Here is a 21,435-nt window from a genome sequence, read left to right as displayed (position 1 = left end):
TTGTTCACACGGTCTCCCTATAGCTTGTGCCCAAGGCTGTGTGTGGCCCATTGGAGAGGGTCATCCACCCAGGCCCGACTAGAGGCCCTGCTCCTCATGCTGCCAGCTGGTATGTTCTGGCCTCCCTCGTGCTCCTCTCCTCATCCTGGCGTCTCAAGGACTGTGAGCAGACGGGGCACAGCCCAGTGCATGGACTGAGGCCATCACCAGCCACCCAGGGCTACCTTGGCTCCTCTGCAGAAGTGGGGCTCACCTCTTGCTGCCGGAGCTAGCCCCCAATGCCCAAGCCAGAGCCGGTGACTCAGAGGCCAGTGACAGGGGAAGTGCCAAGCCCCCGCCTGCAGTATCCTGGGGCCAACCCTCCTCAGCAGCTCCTGACAGGGGTTCCACAGCCAGTGCAGTGGTTTGGCAATGCTGAACCACCCAGCCACAGACCCAAACATCATCCCTCACCTCAAGGGCTCCCAGCCGCCTTCCTCGGGAGGACAGACATGAAAGGCGCCAAGCCCACGCGGAAGGGAGCAAAACATGTTTTCCTCTTAATTTAAACAAAAGCTCGTGAGTAGGTCCTGGAGGCCCCTTTGTTTACCTCCCTTTGGCTCTGGGAAGATTCCACTCCAGTGGGTTTGTTCTAAAATAAGAACTGCTCTATCCAACCCTGTAAGAATGGGCCAGGAGCCAGCAGGCCTGCTTCGGGTTTGGGACAAACACAGAGGCGGGGGAGCCACCTTGTCTCCCACTCGTCTGAGGAGATTGTGCATCATGGCTTCAAGGCTACATGGGATCCCAGATACTCCTACCCCCCTGCAGAATCCAGGTGGGGACGCAGAGCCCAGGCAGGGAAGGCTGTGGCTGAGGTGAGAGAGTGTCTGTGGTGCAGCTTGTAGAGTTCTCTCTGTGTGACCTCACTTTTATGCCCTCACGTGATACAAAATGCCTGTCAAGCAGCACAACTATGCCCACTCCACAGACGAGGAAGACAGAGCCTTTGAGGAAAATGACTTGTCCATGGCCACTCAACAGAGAGAAGGGGGAGACAAAACCTAACATCATCCTTTTTATGGTCAACTGACTTGTCAGTGGTGCCAAAGTCCACACCACGGGAAAGACCAATCTTTCCAACAAATGGCATTAGGACAAGATGACCTGCTGGATTAGGCAGTGGTTTTGTGGGTATCACATTAATTTTAGTATATGTGCTGCCGAAGCGAGCACGTGGGTATCACATTTTGTAATGCTTTTTAGAGCATAGGTAGGGGCGCCTGGCTGGCTCAGTTGGTGGAGCTTGATCTCGGGGTTGTGAGTTTGGGCCCCACGTTGGGTGTTGAGATTAAAAATAAAATCTTAAAAAAAGGGATCCCTCAGTGGCGCAGCGGTTTGGCGCCTGCCTTTGGCCCAGGGCGCGATCCTGGAGACCCGGGATCGAATCCCACGTTGGGCTCCCGGTGCATGGAGCCTGCTTGTGTCTCTGCCTCTCTCTCTCTCTCTCTCTCTCTCTGTGTGTGACTATCATTAAAAAAAAAAAAAAAATTTTGTGTTTCAAAGGACACTGTCATGAAAGTGCAAAGACAACCTGCAAAGTAGGAGGAAATATCTGCAAATCACATCTCTGATATGGAGCTTGTATCTAGAATATATAAAGAACACTTACAACTCAATAATGAAATACAACTCAATAATAAAAATACAAGTGACCCAAATAAAAAACAGGGGACCTGAGTAGCCATTTTTCCAAAGGTGATAGGTGCTCAATGGCACCCAAGATGCTCAATGTCATTAGTCATCAGGGAGAAGCAAATCAAAACCACAAGATCCCACTCCTTCCTCCTCTAGGATGGCTAGAATCAAGAAGTCAGATAACAAATGCTGGCAAGAATGCAGAGGGACCAGAAGCCTGGCTCTGCTGGCAGGAAGTAAAATAGTGTGGCTCCTTTGGAAAGCAGTCGGGTAGTCCCTCCGAATGCTAAACATAGCTACCACGCGACCCAGCAACTCCACTCCTAGGTATCTACCCAAAGCATTGAAAACAGGTGTTCAAACAGAAACTTGTACATGAATGCTCACAGCACTACTGTTAACAGCCAAAAAGTGACAACGCAACTGTCCATCACCTGCTGGCTGGGTAAATAAAATATGGTCCAACTGTATGATGGAATATTCCTCAGCCACAAAAAGGAATGAAACTCGGATACAGGCTCCCACAGGGAGACGTGACACTAAGGAGCCAGCCACAAAAGACCATGTGCTCTATGATTTCTATTTATACTGAGTACCCAGAACAGGCAACTCGATGGAAAGCAGATCAGTAATTGCCCAGGGCTGAGAGCAGTGGGGGCAGGGCGATGGCTGGTAAAGGGGGAGAAGCTTCCTTTGGGATGATGGAAATTGTCTCAAACCGTGAGGGCTGTGCCTCTGCAGATCCTATAAAGCACCGAACAGCTGGCGCTAGGTCAGAGGGCCGTACCAAATGCACATCACACCTCAAGGAAGCTGTTATAAAAAAGGACAAGCAGGCAAGCAAGCCCTGCTCTAGTCAGGTGGACAGAGTTCCAGGAGTAACCTCTGTGGCTCACAGTCAGCAAGTCCAAAATGACCCCGGTGTCTCCCCACACTGATCTGTGCCAGGGACGATACCTTTCTGTCCCCCATCAGGCCCAGTGGCCAGATTTCCTGACCCTTTGCCTGTCTCCAGCTTCCCCCCAGCCTGCCTGGCTACCTCACCCCATGCTGCAGCCTCTGATAACCTTTGGCAGTCGCACACAAGTCTCCTCTCCTAGACAGGGTACTGTTTTTTCTCTGTCCCCAGCCACAGGCACAGAGCTGGCCTAGAGGAGGTGCCAGTAACTCTACTGATGTAACTCTCCTCAAGGCAGCAGCTCACAGGGTGAATGTCTGACACCCTCACATGCTATGCTCAGCCCAGCCCTTCCCGTGGCGGAACCCTGTCCCCCTCCTACAACTCACTGTCTTTGCTCCATCCTGCTGGCCCCTGGACATCTCTATGTCGTCCTGGTTCAGCTCTCCTCTAGGAGCTTAAGGCCTTTAATCTATTTGCCACATGCCAGGGCCCCTCCTCACGCTTGTCCACATCAGTCTTGCCAGTCCCACAGCTGAAGGGAAGCAGCCTCTTCTCTGCCCTGCCTCTCCTGACTTGTTTGTGGGCGTTTTGCCTCTGCTCACACATATCCTGTGACTAGCAGCTCGCCTTGCTCCACTGTGGACACAACTCAATGCCACCATTGTCGAGGATGGCACTGGTTTGGTCCTCGGTCCAAGACGCTAGCTTGGTCTTTGGGGAGACAGACAGGACCAGCTTGTGGGAATTCACAATTTACATATAATTATATCACATGCATTTACAACACGGGATGATGGAGGCCCAGGATTTAAAGCCCCTTTTAAGGAGTCATGTGACTTAGCAGTTGCCAAGCTGTTGTGCAGCAGAGACCAGGCGGGGGCTCCTGGTCCCGCCTTCCACGGACCAGTGGCCCCTGGCCCTGGGCACATGCAGCTCATTCAACTTCCCCTGGGGAGTGGCCCAGAGAGAAGGGCTGACACTGGTCTCCCTGGGGAGAGTCAAGAGCAGTGTGAGCTCCTGGGATGGCGTGGTGCGGCGGCGATAATGTGGGGCAGGATCAAACTGCAATCCCCTCCCTTGCTTGCCTTAGAAGGCCACAGTTTTGTTCCCTGGACGATGAAGCGTGTAACAAGCCAGCCTCTGACCCTAAGCTCCCCTCCCTGTCTTGCAAGTTCTCTCTAGTGCATCTGGTTGCTCAGACCACACACAGTACACACAACAGGCCACGCCTAGTGTAAGGAGCTGATGAGGCCTGGTCAGCTGGGAAAACACAGGTAGCCATCCTGATGCAAAAAGGAGGCGCTGGAGCTGCCTCCCCGATCCCAGGCTGGCTGTGTCCCTCCTGCCTGGCGGGCCTGGGCTGCTGGCGGGGGGATGCGTGCTTATCCCCATCCCCAGTAAGCGGCCCTGCCTGCCATCCTGAAGATGTGACACCTGAGCGCTCAGCACTCTGGACTGCAGTGAACAGAGCTCTGTGACGCCCCCGTCCTCCCAACTGGAATGACTGAGTGGCTTCTGAGACAGGGGTGGGGGTGGGGGATCATCTGGAAGTCAGGACCTGCTACCACCAGGCACTCCTGACAGGGGCCTGCTCTGGAGCTGTCTGGCACACTGCTGATATCCTGAAGCTTGACAAAGGCTTTAGGATGGCTCAGATCACTCCCGGATCAGAGCAGGAGGGATGCTGCCCCATGTGCCTACATCCTCCAGGTCCTGCTGCTTTGAGCTGCATAACCCTCCCACACCCCCACCCCCAGCATCTGCCAATCAGAACATGGATTCTGACTCAATCGGCATCTGGGGGATGAGGTATCTGGGGTCGATGTCACTCTCATTACCTGTACCACATCACCACTTCCCAGGACCTCAGGGCATACTCCAGGAAGCAAGATCACCCCAGACTGGTCTTTGGGCCCACTGGCCTTGGCTCAAGCTTAGCATGCCTGGACACACACAGCCAACCTCAAGCAGGATTTCATGAGAGCCAGACACCACCACACGGTGGCTCATTGATGCCTCCTCCCAAGGCCTGGACTCTGGGAAGCAGGACCACCTGGTCGGTAGAGCAGCTGAGGGGTTACACGAGGTGACACATGTGCTGTCCTAGCCGGATGTCAGGAGCACAGGCGGTGCTTGGACCCCCACAGAACTCAGTGGTTTCCCAGGGCCATGATCTCAAGCCCTGAAAGTGTATGGTCATTCCTTCTCTCTTGCTCAGATTTACAGGAAACAGTAAGAAAGCAGTCTCCTGGGATTTCTGGGAAAATCAGCTGAGACACAAACATACTCACGAGCTCCATCATCTGTCCTATCTTTCCAAAAAGACCTTCGTACTTGCTCCGTATGTGCCATTTTAAGCTGTGGTCCCTGAGTAATGATCGCCAAATGTAGACGATGACAGTTTGATGAACAGCATAAATCCTAACATCCTGTTTTGATGGAGGGATACTCAGCACCACCCCCAGACTACACTTTCCCAAGTGGAAGAGGAGCTCAGGGAACAGGGCTGGTTATGGGGGAACAGTCCTGAGGCGGGCAAGCTCTACTACTAGTTAACACTTGCCAACTCCCACCTCCCACCAGGCCCACACTGCGCACTCTGGGGCCACCATCAACGGGAAAGGCATGTCTGCTTCTCCAGAAGCCCTCGTCCCATGGTCCACCCCCACACCGGCACACAGGATCCTGGACTGGAATGTTCTGCTTCTACTTCCACCTTCACAGGCAGCTTGGATGTGGCTCTTTATCTTCCATGGCTGCCAGTACAGGGTCCAGCCAACATGGGTGCTCAACTAGTCTCTGACTTACTGATTGCTAAACAGAATCATAAAAGAAAGTGCTGGAGATCCCCTGATTCTCACGAGCTGGAGTGGGCTGTTTGGAGCAGCCCTTGTTTGAGACAGAAGGCAAGTCCGTCAGATGACAAATCCTGGGGTGGGTGACCCATCCCTGACAGAGGCAAGAGTGCAGAGGCAGTGGGGCAGGAATACCGTGGAGGGGCTGCTGGCAGCAGCATGTGGCCCTGGCGGCGGGGGGAGGGGGCTGTGGGGTGTGGAGAAGGCAGATACATCACCCCCCCCCCGCACCATGATGAGGATGGGGAGCCCTGCTATGGAGATACACGAGGCAGGAGGAATGAGTCCACAAAGGGCCGCTGAGCTGGCCGAGGCTCCAGAGAGACCAAAGGCATCACCACGCACAGGGAGCTGTCTTTTCCCCAAAACGGGATTAGAGAAGAATGAGGGAGGGGCTCAGCTGGTCTCCTACCTGAAGGCGTAGGTCTTCTGATGCCAGCTCAGCTGGCCCCGGATGCTGTATGCAATGGTGGTGACGAACTCCCCACCCAGGCCCAGCTCTGAGCACAGCTTCAGGGCGAATTTCTCAGGTGAGTTCTCCTTCTCTGACATGTCCCACTCAAACTGGTCCACCAGCGAAATGTTCCCCACATGGATGTTCAGCTGGGGCAAGAACCGAAGAACACAAGTGAGAAGGGACAGAACCATGCCAACCTCAGAGGCCTCCAAGAGGTGAGACAGTCCGGCGGGGAGCCGCCAGGCCAGCCTGGACCCTGCCCACCACTCACTAGCTGAGACCAGGGCTACCCCTCGTCCTTCTGGCCACAGGTCCCCGTCCAGAACAAGAGATGACACCAACGCCTGCTGGGATTGCCACAACGGGCTCTGGCTTAAGACCTGGCACAGTCACCCATCTTACTAGTAGGTGTGATCGCCCCACGTGAATAGCCCACAAGGGTGCAGGTAAAGCCTGGGTGGGCAGCAGAGGCCCACGGCCGGCCCGCCTACCACACTCCCAGCAGACATTCTGCTGACGTGCAACCTGTAGCCAGTCCAGGCCTTGCCTGTGCAGCACCCAGACCACAATGGAACATAGCCTGCGCCCCAGGAGCTCCCCATGACACCTGCATTCAGAACCACCATCTTTACTCCTCATCCAGCAGATGAGCAGGACTGCTCTGCAACTGGGCGTCAATGAGTCACACAGGAAGGACACTCCAGGGTCTGTCTGGCTGTGTTCACTGGGCACTGTGTCCACGAGGCTCTGCCAATGGCTACATGGCTGGGACCGCCCCTCACTGCTCCCCAAGTGAACAGGCCACAGTGCACCGGCCCTTTCACCTACTATCGCTGTGTGCTCAGGTTTTGAAGACAACGCTAAAGGTGGCCACTGCTCAGGGCCCACTCCATGCAGGGTGGGTCCTTCCCGCTGCCTTCAGCAAAGCGTGGGATCTCACTCCCTGTCCCCGTTCATGAAGCTCTGAACCTCTGGACCCTACACACCACTTTTCACTCGCTGTAAATGAGGCCCCTGTCCTTTCCCATTTCCGTGTTTCGCTCACACTGGGTGACCAATGACAGTTTGCGGAACGGAAGAGCTGCCCCTTCTTGCAGGAAACCAAGGCCCATGAGCCCTGAGGGCATGCTGGAACCAAGGAGACGTCAAGCAGCAGGCAGCCCACAGAAAAACATCAAACGGGACCCAACAGGACCGACAAGTGTAGTTGTTCACAGCCAGCCCCAGCAAGCCCTGCCCTGGGTACAAGAGCAGCAGTCCTCTCCGCCACCAGGCGGCGCCATGTGGCCTGGGCTGTCAGTCCCCTGCCATTAATTGGGTCAAGAATGCTTGCATCTATTAAAAAATACAGAGTGTGGGCCTATCAAGAGAGGCACAGGGAACGCAATGTGAGTCTCTCCGACAAAAAGCCATCTTCATTGGTTGACATTCCAGTTGGGGGAGAGACACTCAAGCATGTCAAATATGTGAATGGGAGGTACATGGCCTATTTGGCCAGGGCCTAAAGGGAAAATGAGGGGACAGCTGGAAAGCACACAGGAGGCCATGTTAGCCAGGAGGCCCAAGATTGCCTCCTCAGGGAGACAGCATTTTAGGAAGAACAAAATGGGCAGACAGCAGGACATGCGGCTCCTTAGAGAGAAGGGTCCTGGGCAGAGTTAGGCCTGAGGCTGTCCTAAGGGCTCCAATTTCCACAAAGGGATCTGGGAGGTCTGTGGAGTGTTCTGAGCAGAGAAGAGACACTGGCTGCCACTGAGACCTCTGCTGGAGGAAGCCAAGAAGCAGTGGGGATTCGGGGGGTGCTGAGGAGCTGGACTCTCAGTGGGCCCAGAGATGGGGCAGGGCCAGGACCCCTGAGGGGGTGTACTGCACTGGGGCCAGACTCCACCCCCTCCCCAACCACCACCCCTTATCACCACATACACCTGCACAGGCAGGGCCCGGCCAGCTGTGAAGAGCCTGATCGCTTGACTTGTGAGAAGCACTGAGCCCCCCAAACCCCTGAAACGAAACACAGCCAACCAGTGCTAAGTGCCCTGGTAAAGGCATCCAGGTCTGGGCTATAGTCCCAGAGTCCCCCCCAAAAAATCTGTTTTAAGTGGCTGTTCCATGCTAAGGCACCACTTTGTGAAGACACTCCTCAGGTGCCACCACAGCAAAGATCCCTGTCCTCCACTATGTCCCAGGAGCCAGAGAACAAAGAATATCCTCAAGGAAGAACCCAGCTCTCCTTGAGTTCCCTTGACCCAAACCTTGGTGTGACCTTCAGTTTCCAATGCCTACAAGGTATGCACTGTCCCCGCAGCCATAAGCCCATGAGGGTTCTGACCTGATAAACACAGCAGCAGAGCTTCTCTGGGCCGTGTCCAGCCTTAGTGTCATGGAGCCCTCGTGTTAGAGCCGGGCAGGAAATGCACCTCGAGGGTGGGAATGACAGGCGGGATTGTAGGGCCTGAAAGGGCCTCACAAAGGTTGCCAACAAAGCCTCAGGCAAGAGAGATGGTGCAAATCCTGGCAGATTTTCAACTGCCTGCTAACTTTCTATACAGCTTCCCACAAGCCCTATCAGGACTTAAAACAAAACAAACAAACAAAAATTCTGGAAAAAGTATCAGGAAGCCAGCTGGTCAGACTCAGCAGGACCCTGGTCGTGGCCAAGCCCACCCATTTGGAAGCATGTTGTTGGGGGCAGCTGATCCGTGAGGCCACAGTTACAGGACAAAGACAAGGCACAGAACCAAGTCCTCAGGGCAATCCTTCAGAGGTGAGAGGCTACACATGAGAATGTGGGTGAGGGTCCCACTGCCCCCTTTCTTTCCTATGAAGTTCCCCTTCTTTCTCAGTCATACCCTTTGTCTGCTGGTTGGCCAGAATATGAAACTAAAATGGGTTAAGAAAAACAGATTCTCTCAAAAGAAATAACCACTGGGGCACCTGGCTGGCTCAGTCAGGAGAGCATGCAACTTTTTTTTTTTTTTAAGATTTTATTTATTTATTCATGGGAGACACAGAGAGAAAGACACAGGCAGAGGGAAAAGCAGGCTCCATGCAGGGGACCCGAATTGGGACTCGGTCCTGGAACTCCGGGATCACACCCTGAGCCCAAGGCAGAGGTTCAACCACTGAGCCACCCAGGCATCCCATAGAGAGCATGCAACTCTTGATCTTGGGTCACAAGTTCAAGATCCACGTTAAAAGAAATAATAATAAGGGCAGCCTGGGTGGCTCAGCGGTTTAGCGCTGCCTTCAGCCCGGGGCATGATCCTGGAGATCCGGGATTGAGTCCCATGTTGGGCTCCCTGCATGGAGCCTGCTTCTCCCTCTGCCTGTGTCTCTGCCTCTCTCTCTCTCTCTCTCTGTTTCTCATGAATAAATAAATAAAATCGTAAAAAAAAAAAAAATTATAAAAATAAATAAATAAAATCTTTAAAAAACAATAATAATAAAATAAAAAATTTAACAAGTAAGGACACTGAATGAGTAAACAAAAACTTCCTCACAAAGAAAAACCCTGGATCCGATGGCTTCCCTGGTGAATTCTACCAAACACTGAAAGAACTAGCACCAATCCTTTTCAAATTCTGCCAAAAACTGAAGAGGAGAGAACGCTTCATAACTTGTTGCCCATATAACAAAGCCATATACTACCAGAAAGGAAAAACTACAGGCCAATCAATATTCCTTATAAACATCGATGTAAAAATCTTTAACAAAATACTAGAAAACTGGGGACACCTGGGTGGCTCAGTGGTTGAGCCTTTGGCTCAGGTCGTGATCCCAGGGTCCTGGAATCGAATCCTGAAAACTACAAAGCTATTAAAAGAAAACAGAAAAATGTTTCATGACATTTTATTTAGCAGAGATTTCTTAAGTATGAGACCAAGGGCACAGGGAACAAATGAAAAGACAACTTAGACTTCATCGAAATAAAACATTTTATGCATCAAAGGACACTATCAAGAGTAAAAAGGCAACCTACGGAATGGGACAAAATATTTGCAAATCACATATCTGATAAGGTATTGATATCCACAATATATAAAGAACTTGTAAAACTCAACAACAAAAGAACAAAAAAAAACCTGATTAAAAAAAGGCAAACAACTTGAACACACATTTCTCAAGATCTACAACTGACCAGAAGGCACATGACAGATATTCTGTGTCACTAATTAATGGAAATGCAAATCAAAGCCACAATGAGGTAACACATCACACTAAGCAGGCTCTGTAGCAGGCAGGCCTGGGCCCAAATCTCAGCACTATCACTTATCAGCTGGGCAGTCTGGGGCAGGTGATGTGACCTCTCCATGTGGCAACCTCTTTATCTGTAAGACAATGGCTAAGGCAGCAGCTTCGCCCAGAGTTGGGGTGGGTTACTAGACAGTGTGAAGTGTGGTTGGCCCGGCAAGTCCACAGGAAGAACGTGGCACTGCTGTTCAGCTCCCTGTGGGCTTCCCTGCTCTGCCTGGCAACTGGCTTCATTCCTCTGTAGCACCTGTGCTCCCCTCAACACCTGAATACATCCAGAATACATCTCTTACTCAGAAAAATCAACCTACAACCCTCCCTGGGGTGAACAGCCACATACTGCCTTTAAGACAGCTTTCCAGAAGTCTAACCCCACAGCACAAACCCCAAAGCCAGGCTTTGGCCAAGGCCTCAGTATACCCTTAGCATGCTACGATCTGTCTGTCCAGGACTGGAAGGCCCTGGAGGAGGGTGAAGAGCTGCCTACCTTAATAATGACACGTTGGTCTGACTGGTCCTCCAGGATGCTGTCTGTGGGGTAGGACTCTATCTGCTGTCTGATGGCAGAGGCGATGGCTGGGACAAATGTCAGCGGGTTCAAATCCAGATCATCACAGAGGATTTCTGAAAACATCTCAGGAGTCATCAGCTTCTCTGAAATCAGGAGAAAGGGCAACAATTACCAGCTGATTGCAGGACCTAACTTTATCACGTTTGGCCCTAGCCGCCCCATCCCCTTCCTTCTATACTAGACCTTCCCGACAATGTTGAGGATAAAGTTATGACAATTGAGGTGACCCTCCCAGACATGGGGAAGGGAGGAAGCACAGGACAAGCACCGCCTCCTTCTGGCCCTCATTCCACACATAATCCTTTGATACCTTGATCTGGGACTTGTAGAGTCCGGAACTGAGAGGAAAGAAATCGTTGTTCAAGCCACTCAGTCTGATACTTTGTTACAGAAGCCTGAGCAAAATAAGTCACTTTGGGGTCAGTGACCCACAGGCACATAGTCATCCACCACTTCCTCCCCAGTAGAGAAATCCCTCCGACACATTAGGCTGCTTCTGGCTTTTTATGGTTCCCTCAGTTCCTTAATCTCTGGGCAGTACATGCACATAACAAGGTGACAGATAAGCAGGTATACATGGACCCTGGATCCTAGAAATGTAGCCATACCAGGTATAAACTTGTAGAAGCCATCTACAACTAGCAAGGTCCCATGTGGTCAGATGTTTTCTCTCTGTTCTGCCCTGTTGCTGTAATCCAAACTTTAATGACCATGCACCACTTCTGGGATGAGCCACCAACAAGAAAGTCAAGGATGCATCCCCTTATTGGTACATTAGCACCACATCTGCTCAACAACTGACCCTACTATTCCTCCACCAGCCCAGAAGGGGTAGAGCCCAGCCATTCTAACAATACCATCAGAACAGACCCAGAACACTCAGTCAGCCTATGATCAGTAACTTATAGGAAGCAAGCGTAGTTAATTTTGGAGATTGTAGCATGAAGCCAAAGTACCCTATAAATACAATGTGCACATTCTTACATTAAACTTTAGTTTGAGGTAACTGTAAATTAATATGCAATCTTGATTACTGTAGCTATATACTGAGAGGAGAATCGGGAGATTGATTCCTCCTACTTTATTCTTTTAAAGATTTTTTAGGGGGATCCCTGGATGGCTCAGCAGTTTAGTACCTGCCTTCGGTCCATGGCGTGGTTGTGGAGTCCCAGGATCGAGTCCCACATCAGGCTCCCTGCATGGAGCCTGCCTCTCTCTGCCTGTGTCTCTGCCTCTCTGTGTGTGTCTCTCATGAATAAATAAAATCTTTTTTAAAAAATGGTTAAAGGTTTTTAAAAATTTTATTTATTCATGAGAGATACATACACAGGGAGGCAGAGGATAGGTGGAAGGAGAAGCAGGCTCCATGCAAGGAGCCTGACGTGGGACTTGATCCTGGGACTCCAGGATCATGTCCTGAGCTGAAGGTAGGTGCTTAATTGCTGAGCCACCCAGGCATCCCTATTCTTCCTCTCCAAAACTGCTTTAGCTATTCTAGTTCCTTTACCTTCCATATAAATTCTAGATAATTTTGTCTACATATACAAAAAGTCTTGCTGAGGGGATCCCTGGGTGGCACAGCGGTTTGGCACCTGCCTTTGGCCCAGGGTGCGATCCTGGAGACCCGGGATCGAGTCCCACGTCGGGCTCCCGGTGCATGGAGCCTGCTTCTCCCTCTGCCTGTGTCTCTGCCTCTCTCTCTCTCTCTCTATCATAAATAAATAAAAAAAAAAATTTAAAAAAAAAAGAAAAAAAAAAGTCTTGCTGAAATTCTCATAGGAATCGCATTCAACTTACACAACAATTTAAAGAACTGACATCTTGGGTAGTCTAATCCATGAACATGGTATGTCTGTCCATTTATTTAGATCTTTAATTACTTTTATTGGTGATTTGTAGTTTTTGTTTTTGGCATACAAACCCTGTACACATTTTACACCAAAGTGTTTTTTTCTCTCTCTCTCTCTCTCGATTTTTTTAAAGGTTTATTTTTAGAGAGACAGAGAGCATGTAGGTAGTTATGTGGGGCAGAGGGAGGGGGAGACAGAATCTCAAGCAGACTGTGCGCTGAATGTGGAGCCCGTTCCCACAACTGAAATCATGACCCGAGCCACAACCAGGAGTTGGTTGCTCAACCAAGTGCACTGCCCAGGTAATCCCAAAGTATTCCTTTTTAAATTGAGTGAATGTAAATGGTAATGTATTGTTGTTCATCAATAGTACACAGAAATACAATTGATTTTTGCATGTTTATCTTATAATCTTGTGACCCTGCTAAACTCAATCATTAGTATTAGCAGGGTTTTTTGTAGATCTCTTGGGATTTTCTATGTAGGCAATCATGTCATCTACAAATAGGGACAATTACTTATTTTTTTTTTTTAAAGATTTTATTTATTTATTCATGAGACACACACAGAGAGAGGCAGAGACAGAGAGAGAGAAGCAGGTTCCATGCAGGGAGCCTGATGCGGGACTCCAGGATCACGCCCTGGGCCAAAGGGAGGTGCTCAACCACCGAGCCACCCAGGTGTCCCTTTACTTGCTTTTTAAAGACTTGAAAGAGAGAGGGAGAGAGTGTGAGCAAGCAGGGGGAGGGGCACAGGTAGATAATCTCCAGTGAGTATGGACCCCAATGCAGGGCTCAATCCCAATCATGACCCAAGCCAAAATTGAGAGTTCGCCACTCAACTGACTGAGCCACTCCAGTACCCCCAAACAGGGACAGTTTAATTTCTTTCTTTCTGATCTGTATGTTTTTTATTTAATTTTCTGGCCCTACTTGCACTGGCTAAGAACAAGAGTGATGAGAGCAGACATCTTTGCTTTGTTCCTGATCACAGCCAGAAAGTATTCAGTCTCTCACCATTAAATATGTTAGCAAAACAAAACAAAACAAAAACAAACAAAAATACGTTAGCTATAGGATATTTTGTAATGTTCTTTATTAAATTGAAGTAGTTCCCCTCTATTCCCATTTTTCTTAACGTTTTTAATCAAGAACGAGTGTTTTGTTAGTTGTTTTTTCTGCATCAATTGATATCACCTGGTTTTTCTTCTTTAGTCTGTTAATATGGTGGATTATGTTGATTGATTTTCAAATATTTCACTAGACTTGCAACCCAGGAATAACAAACACTACTTGGGTCATGGTGTATAATTCTTTTTATCTACATTCTGTTTCCTAGTGTTTTATTATGGATTTGTGTGTCTAGGTGCCTGGGTGGCTCAGTCAGTTAAGATATCTTAGCTCAGTTCCTGATCTTGAGATTGTGAATTCAAGCCCTGCATTGGGCTTCATGCTAAGCATGAAACCTATTTTTCAAAAAAGATGAACACGTCCATAATATTGGCCTATCATTTACTTTTTCTGTACTGTCTTTGGTTTTGATATAAAGATAATACTAGCTTTGTAAAATGCATTGGGGTAAAAAAAGTAAAATGCATTGAGAAGTGTTCCTTCTTCTATTTTCTGGGATGAGATGGCAGAGAATTGATGTTAATTCTTTAAATATTTGGTAAAATTCTTCAGTCACCATCTGTTCCTGGAAATTTCCTTTTGGGGAGTTTTTAAACTATGAGTCATATTTTTTAACAGTTATAGGACAAATCAAATTATCTGATACTGAGTGAATTGTGGTAGCTCACGTTTTACAAGGATTCGCTCCATTTTGTCTAAATTGTCCAATTTATGTGTGTAGTTTTTGTGGTGCTCCTTTTGATATCTGTAGCATCTGTAGTGATAGCCCATTTCATTCCTGATTTTGATCATTTGTTTTCATCTTTTGTTGTCAGTTTTGTGAGGTTTGTCAATTTTACTGAGCTTTTCAAAATATCATATATATATTTCATTAATTTTCTCCATTGTTTTCCATTTCAATTCCATTGATTCCTGCTCTACTATGCCCTACCTCCTGCTTGCTTTGGTTTTATTTAGCTTTTCTTTTTCTCAATTCTTGAGGTGGGAGTTTAGATTGTAGATCTGAGACTTCTCTACTTTTCTTCTGTAAATATTGATACTACAAATTACCCTGTCAGTACTACTTTAACCATATACTACAAATTTTGGTATGTGATATTTTCACTCAGGTCCATGAATTTATTATTTCCCTTTAGATTTCCTTTTTGAACCATGAATTAATTAGAAACGTGTTGTTTAGTTTACAAGTATTTGAGTCCATTCTGGTTGAAGAACACATAATGTACAATTTCAATTCTTTTAAACTTGTTTAAATTTCTTTTTAATTTGTTTTATAACCCATGACATGGTTTATGGGCTGTATGTCCCTTGTGAAGTTAAAGAGAATTTGTATTTTGTTGTAATAGACAGTGTTCTATACATGACGATTAGATTCTGTTGGCTTATGGTGTTGATGGGTTTCTTTCACCTTGCTCATTTTCTGTCTAGTTGTTCTATCAGTTGAGACAGAGAGATGTCAAAGACTCCAATATAACTGTGAATTTGTCTGTTTCTCCTTTCAGTTCTATCAGTTTTTGCTTCACATGTTTTCCAGCTCTGTTGTTTGATGGATACATATTTAGGATTGCTAGGTCTTTTTGGTAGACTGACCCTTTTATCATTGTAGTACCTGCAATCTGTGGCTTATCTGTGGCTTTGCTTTCTCCAGTCTGTTACCTGTAGCCAACTTTGATCTGGAAGCAAATGATCTTCCTTCTGATGTATCATCAGAAGATTAACAGTAGGCTAATCCTACATCACAGTGCCTATGACATTCACTTCACTTGATCTCATGAAGTAGGCATTTTATCATCTCACAAGAAAAAGGGTGAATATGATACACTAAGGTATTTTGAGACCACGTTCATACAACTTTTATTACAGTATTGTTATAATTGTCCTATTATTGTTAACCTCTTATTGTACCTAGTTCATAAACTAAACTTTACCATAAGTAGGCATGTATAAGAAAAAACATAGTATATATAGAATTTGGCACTATCTGCAGTTTCATGCATTCACTGGGGGTCTTGGAATATATTCCTTGTGGAGAAGGAGGAACTACTGTATTTAACTCTCTACCTGTGGTAATTTGCTTTGCTCTTAAATCAGCTTTATCTGATACTAATGCTACCATTTCTTTTTTTTTTTTAAGATTTTATTTATTTATTCATGAAAGACACACACAGAGAGAGAGGCAGAGACACAGGCAGAGGGAGAAGCAGGCTCCATGCAGGGAGCCCGACACAGTACTTGATCCCGTGTCTCCAGGATCACGCCCTAGGCTGAAGGCAGCGCTAAACCACCAAGCCACCGGGGCTGCCCTAATGCTGCTTTCCTCTGATTAATGCCTGCATTATTTATCTTTTTCTATGACTTTATGTCCAACCCACCTATATCATTATATTTGAAGTAAGTTTCTTGTAGATAATGTATCATTGGATCATGCACTCTGCCAGGGGTGTCTGGCTGGCTCAGGTGGTGGAGCATGCGATTCTTAATCTCCAGGTCATGAGTTGAAGCCCCATGTTGGGTGTAGAGGTTACTTTAAAAAATAAAGTGTTAGGGACGCCTGGGTGGCTCAGTGGTTGAGCGTCTGCCTTCGGCTCAGGGTGTGATCCCAGAGTTCTGAGATCGAGTCCCCCATCAGGTTCCCTGTGGGGAGCCTGCTTTCCCTCTGCCTATGTCTCTGCCTCTCTCTCTCTGTATCTCTCATGAATAAATAAATGAAATCTTAAAAAAAATAAATAAAGTGTTAAAAAATGTACTCTGTGAATCTCTGTTTTTTTAAACAGGTAATTACTGACATATTAAGGCTTACATCTGCTACGTTTTTTTTGTTTTGTTTTGTTTTGTTTTCTTACCTTCCTGTGGGTTATTTAAACATTTTTTAGGATTCCATTTTGAGTATATCTTTTCGCATAGAATTTTTAAGCCCTTCTACATGTAACATCATATATATATAATTTAATCAGTCTACCAGTTTCATCTTTACTAACTCAAGTGAAGTATAGAAATTTTATCTCATCATGTTTCTTTACACTCCCTCATTTATAATACAAGTATCTTTTTTTTTTTTTTTTAATAATACAAGTGTCTTAAGATATTTCCTCTACATACATTTAGAACCACATTGGACAGCATTATCATGTTTGCCTCCACTGTCGAACATAATTTAGAAAACTCAAGAGGATAAAGCAAGCTTATTTTATTTACCCATATCTTCAGTTATATTTTCTTCCTTCCTGATGTTCCTTTTTTCTTTTATCATCTCTCTCCTTCTTTTTTTTTAAGACTTTTTATTTGAGAGAGAGTGAACAAGTAAGCAAGAGCACAAGCAGGGGAGGGGCAGAGGGAGATGAAACTGGATGGGGATAGGGGGCTCAATCCCAGGACCCTGGGATCACGATCTGAGCCAAAGACAGAGGCTTAACGGACTGAGCCACCCAGGTGCCCTATCATCTCCCTTCTTTTAAGTTAGGTCTATAGGCGATAGTATTCCTCCATCTGAGGATTTCCCCTTCATTCCTTTTTTTTTTCTTAAGATTTCATTTATTTATTCACGAGAGAGACACAGAGAGAATCAGAGACACAGACAGAGGGAGAAGCAGGCTCCAAGCAGGGAGCCTGATGTGGGACTCGATCCCAGGACCCCGGGACCATGACCTGAACCAAAGACAGACGCTCAACTACTGAGCCACCCAGGCGTCCCTCCCCTTCATTCCTGAAGGATATCTTTACTGGGTATCCAATTCAAGACTGGTAGTCCTTTTCTTTCAGTGCTTGAAACACCATGTGCCATTTCCTCTAGCCTCCATAGTTTCGGATGAGAAATCTTTTGTCATTCCAGGTTTTCCCCTCTAAGTCAGCTGTTATTTTCCTCAGCTCTCAAGATCTTTTCTTTGTGTTTAGTTTTCAGAAGTTTAAATATGATGAGTCTCAGCATGGATTTCTTTGGGTTTATATTGCTGGGATCCACTTAGCTTCTTGAATTTATCATTTGAGGTTAAGTATCCAAAGTGAACATGCAGACACAAATCTCTAGAAACCGGGACACCTGGGTGGCGCAGTGGGGAGCCTGTTTCTCCCTCTGCCTAGGTCTCTGCCTCTCTTTGTGTGTCTCTCACGAATAAATAAATAAAATCTTAATAAAATAAAATAAAATAAAATGTCTAAAAAACAAAAACAGGGATCCCTGGGTGGCGCAGCGGTTTGGCGCCTGCCTTTGGCCCAGGGCGCGATCCTGGAGACCTGGGATCGAATCCCACATCGGGCTCCCGGTGCATGGAGCCTGCTTCTCCCTCTGTGTCTCTGCCTCTCTCTCTCTCTGTGACTATCATAAATAAAATAAAAAAAAATTAAAAAAAACAAAAAAAAACAAAAAAAAAAAAACAAATCTCTAGAAACTGCTTCTGGTAGCTATGCCCTGCAGGGTCCCAATCACCCCTGGCCTGTGTGCAGGAGCAAATACCACACCTTTTCCTGAGGCAGCTTGTGGCCCTGCCTTGGGATTCCCTGATCCCTTGGTGGGGCCAACTACGTGTTCTTGTTCAGCAGCTCATCCTTTTTGGAAGATTTTAACATATCCCAAGGGGGCTGGCTATTGAGACAGATGATGGCATATTTCACCAGCAACTCACGTAAGCTCTCTTGCATGTCCTAAGAAAAGATAACCTTGAACTCATTGTTAACAGATACCTACCAAAAGCCTGTTGGGAGACAAATCCTGGTTATGAAGAATGTCCCGGTTCTGAAGAACATGTAGTTCATTCATGCTGCTCAACATTTTTCAGTCCCTTTGTGATAGAGTCTCACTTACCTTTAAGGTTACTTGAAATTTCAAAGTAAATTACGTATGACCACACACACACACACACACACACACACACACACAAAAACAGTGGTTTTGAACATGCGATTTTAACTACCATGCATGGCTTACTAATCGCCAGTTAAGAACTACAGCTCTTAGACATGCTAAATATAGGCTAGGCTGAGGAAGAGTTCACAGAACAAAATTATTTTGTAGCAAATACACCAAAAAGTTTGTACCAAATTACACTTAATGGGGGATATGGTGTGTTACAAGAGGACTCCTTTGAGGAATAACCTGGAAACTCACAGGAGAATTCCCGGGTCTTCCTGGACAGATCCACATCTCCAATGCATTATACAGTGTCCTCTTCCTGAGGTCTGGGTGGAGGGGAGGGGCGGGGGTTATAGGTTCTTTTGGATTCAAGTACTATGTGTGATTCTGTCCCTTCTGAGCCATAAGCAGCTGTTCACCTTGACCACACTGGTAACTGTAGAACGATCATCCTGTCTCTCTCTGCCTGGTTCTAAAGGGCTGAGCATTATGGCCTCCCCTCGCAACGTACACCTACTGAACTGTGTGTATGAACCAGAGAACGGGCTTCATTTTGTTCTTCTCCTTTCATTTTCCATTTCATCCAATTTTTCCTAACAACATCTTTTGCATTTGCTTTATTCTTTTGTATCAAGTGTTCTCGTATAAGATGCCTTATCCCTTCTGGAATAGGGTGGGAGTATAAATAAATAGTCTGAGCCTTCTATATGTTATTGAAAGAAAAATAAAATGATAATACACGACAGGGTCAATTTGAATGGCTAAGTTCCTATGCCATGGCCTATGGCCAGGTTCTATGCTAAATGTTGTAAGAAAAGCAGCAATAAAAAACAAGCTCGTTGACCTCAAGGGGTTGAAATGGGGAGAGAGATGAATTAGCAACTATAACATAGGCTAGCTGAGATAAGAAGGGAATGGTGTTAACAGGGGATGTGTAGCATTGGCCATGGTCTGGCACTCATCAGCTGTCCTGTATCACCAATGCACCACACCTGCTCTGTCTACACTCATTACAATATCCCAGAACCCCTCACTACATCTCCCCTTGGCAACATCCTCTCTCGCCAGCTAATCTGTGGGCCCTGGAGGACATGCACCCAGCTCTCAGGCCTTGTTCCCAGAGCCAGGCAGAGGCCCTTGGACTCATGCCTGGCATATCAAGTGCCAGGAGATGACCAAAGGAAACAGCCTAATCCCTCTAGAAAGCTCAAGGCAACCACATATCAACAACTACACATGTTCCTCCTTGAGGAAATCCCCTCTGGGAGAAAAAAGTTGTAAGCGATTATATTCTCTGCCATGGAAATGTCTAATAGCAGAAGGAATTTTAGCAAAAGAAGGCACTACAACTCAACAGAAAATTGTGTGCCAATTATGAAGACCAAAGAAACCAGGAGGATACTTATAAGTGAAGAAAAATAAAATTATACTTGCACTATAATTACAACTCTGTTAAATATCTTTGCACGTGCCAAATGACTGGCAGGGAAACTATTATTAGGAACGGTGAGATTCTGGGGATTCTCAACTTCATTTATTTATTTTTTTTTTAAAAAGCTTTTTTTTTTTTTTTTTTAAATTTATGATAGTCACACACACACAGAGAGAGAGAGTGAGAGAGAGGCAGAGACATAGGCAGAGGGAGAAGCAGGCTCCATGCACTGGGAGCCCGATGTGGGATTCGATCCCAGGTCTCCAGGATCGTGCCCTGGGCCAAAGGCAGGCGCTAAACCGCTGCGCCACCCAGGGATCCCTCTCAACTTCATTTAAAAATTATACTCACTGGGGCTTTTTTCATTGCTATTCTTTGGTTTTGGTCTGAATATAAATAATCTGTTTTAAAAAGTCTGATTCAGGAAAACAATAAAGAAAAAATAAACACATATGCAATCCTCCTTCCTGAATGGGATAAGGACAAAACACTCTGGAAAATGTCTCCTGGGCAGCCCAGGTGGCCCAGTGGTTTAGTGCCACCTTCAGCCCAGTGTGTGATCCTGGAGACCCGGGACTGAGTCCCACATTGGGCTCCCTGCACGGAGCCTGCTTCTCCCTCTGCCTGTGTCTCTGCCCCTCTCTCTCTCTCTCTCTGTGTGTCTCTCACAAATAGACAAAATTTTTAGAAAAAAAAGAAAAAAAGAAAATGTCTCCTACGCTTTCTCTTGCTCATGAAGAGTATGCTCTCAGGGTCTGGGAACCAGGGAAGAGCAGTCATCAGACCCAGGACTTACAGAGTGAGAATGGGAAAAGGAAGAACAGACAAAGGGAGGGTACCTCACTGGGATGAGAGAGGTATGACACGTGCACATACTGCATCATGACAGATTAGAGGGTTGGACAGAGCTAATGTGAGGCGGGTAGAGGGCCATGCGGCTGATCTGATCTGAGTAGCAGCAAAGTCATCGTGAGCTCTGTGGATAGAGAGGCTGCATCCTGACTGGCCCCTGACCTGCCCAAGCTCGCTAGGAGAGGAAGGAATCTGAGGCTCACATGCCCAACCCACAGGAAATGGGGGCAGAAGCGGGATCTGAACCCAGAGTCCACACCCTCCCAATCTATGCCACAAAGCTCTGAATGTCGTGTTCAGAGTTCAGGATCCCAACAGGCAGGAGGCAAGAAAAAGGACTGTTCACACTTCAGCTGGGCCTGGGCTGCGCAGACCCCAATCTCCCACATACCATTCATGTTCCATGTAAAGGCATCTCGCAGCTTCTGGCCATCGATCTCCATGTCCAGCCGGATGGGGACCAGCACCTCAGGCTGGGACGCATTTTCATGGATCACAGCTGGGTCGTGGTCATCAAAGCTGGAAGTGAAGTGGCAGCAAAGTCAGCAAGGGGTGCCGTGGGTCTCCAAGCTCAGGGCCTCCCTCCCTCTTTGCACTACTGTCACTGCGAACT

At 47.2% G+C, this 21,435-nt stretch overlaps 1 protein-coding gene across 2 annotated transcripts in view; it reads right to left on the bottom strand.

The window, feature by feature from the left end:
* SMARCB1 (SWI/SNF related, matrix associated, actin dependent regulator of chromatin, subfamily b, member 1) overlaps positions 1–21,435 on the bottom strand; it is a 36,696-nt gene that overhangs the window by 2,739 nt on the left and 12,522 nt on the right. For both annotated transcript variants that reach the window (XM_041728451.1, XM_041728452.1), the window contains exons 5-7: positions 21,214–21,341; positions 10,629–10,795; positions 5,846–6,036 (exon numbers count right to left, since the gene is read on the bottom strand). In XM_041728451.1, the coding sequence (XP_041584385.1) occupies positions 5,846–6,036; positions 10,629–10,795; positions 21,214–21,341 (486 nt within the window). The remainder of the gene's footprint in view (positions 1–5,845; positions 6,037–10,628; positions 10,796–21,213; positions 21,342–21,435) is intronic.

This window comes from Vulpes lagopus, chromosome 14, assembly GCF_018345385.1.
Source record: "Vulpes lagopus strain Blue_001 chromosome 14, ASM1834538v1, whole genome shotgun sequence".
Taxonomy (NCBI): domain Eukaryota; kingdom Metazoa; phylum Chordata; class Mammalia; order Carnivora; family Canidae; genus Vulpes; species Vulpes lagopus.
The sequence above is the reverse complement of the archived record's forward strand: the minus strand, read 5'-3'. Positions and strand labels throughout refer to the sequence as shown.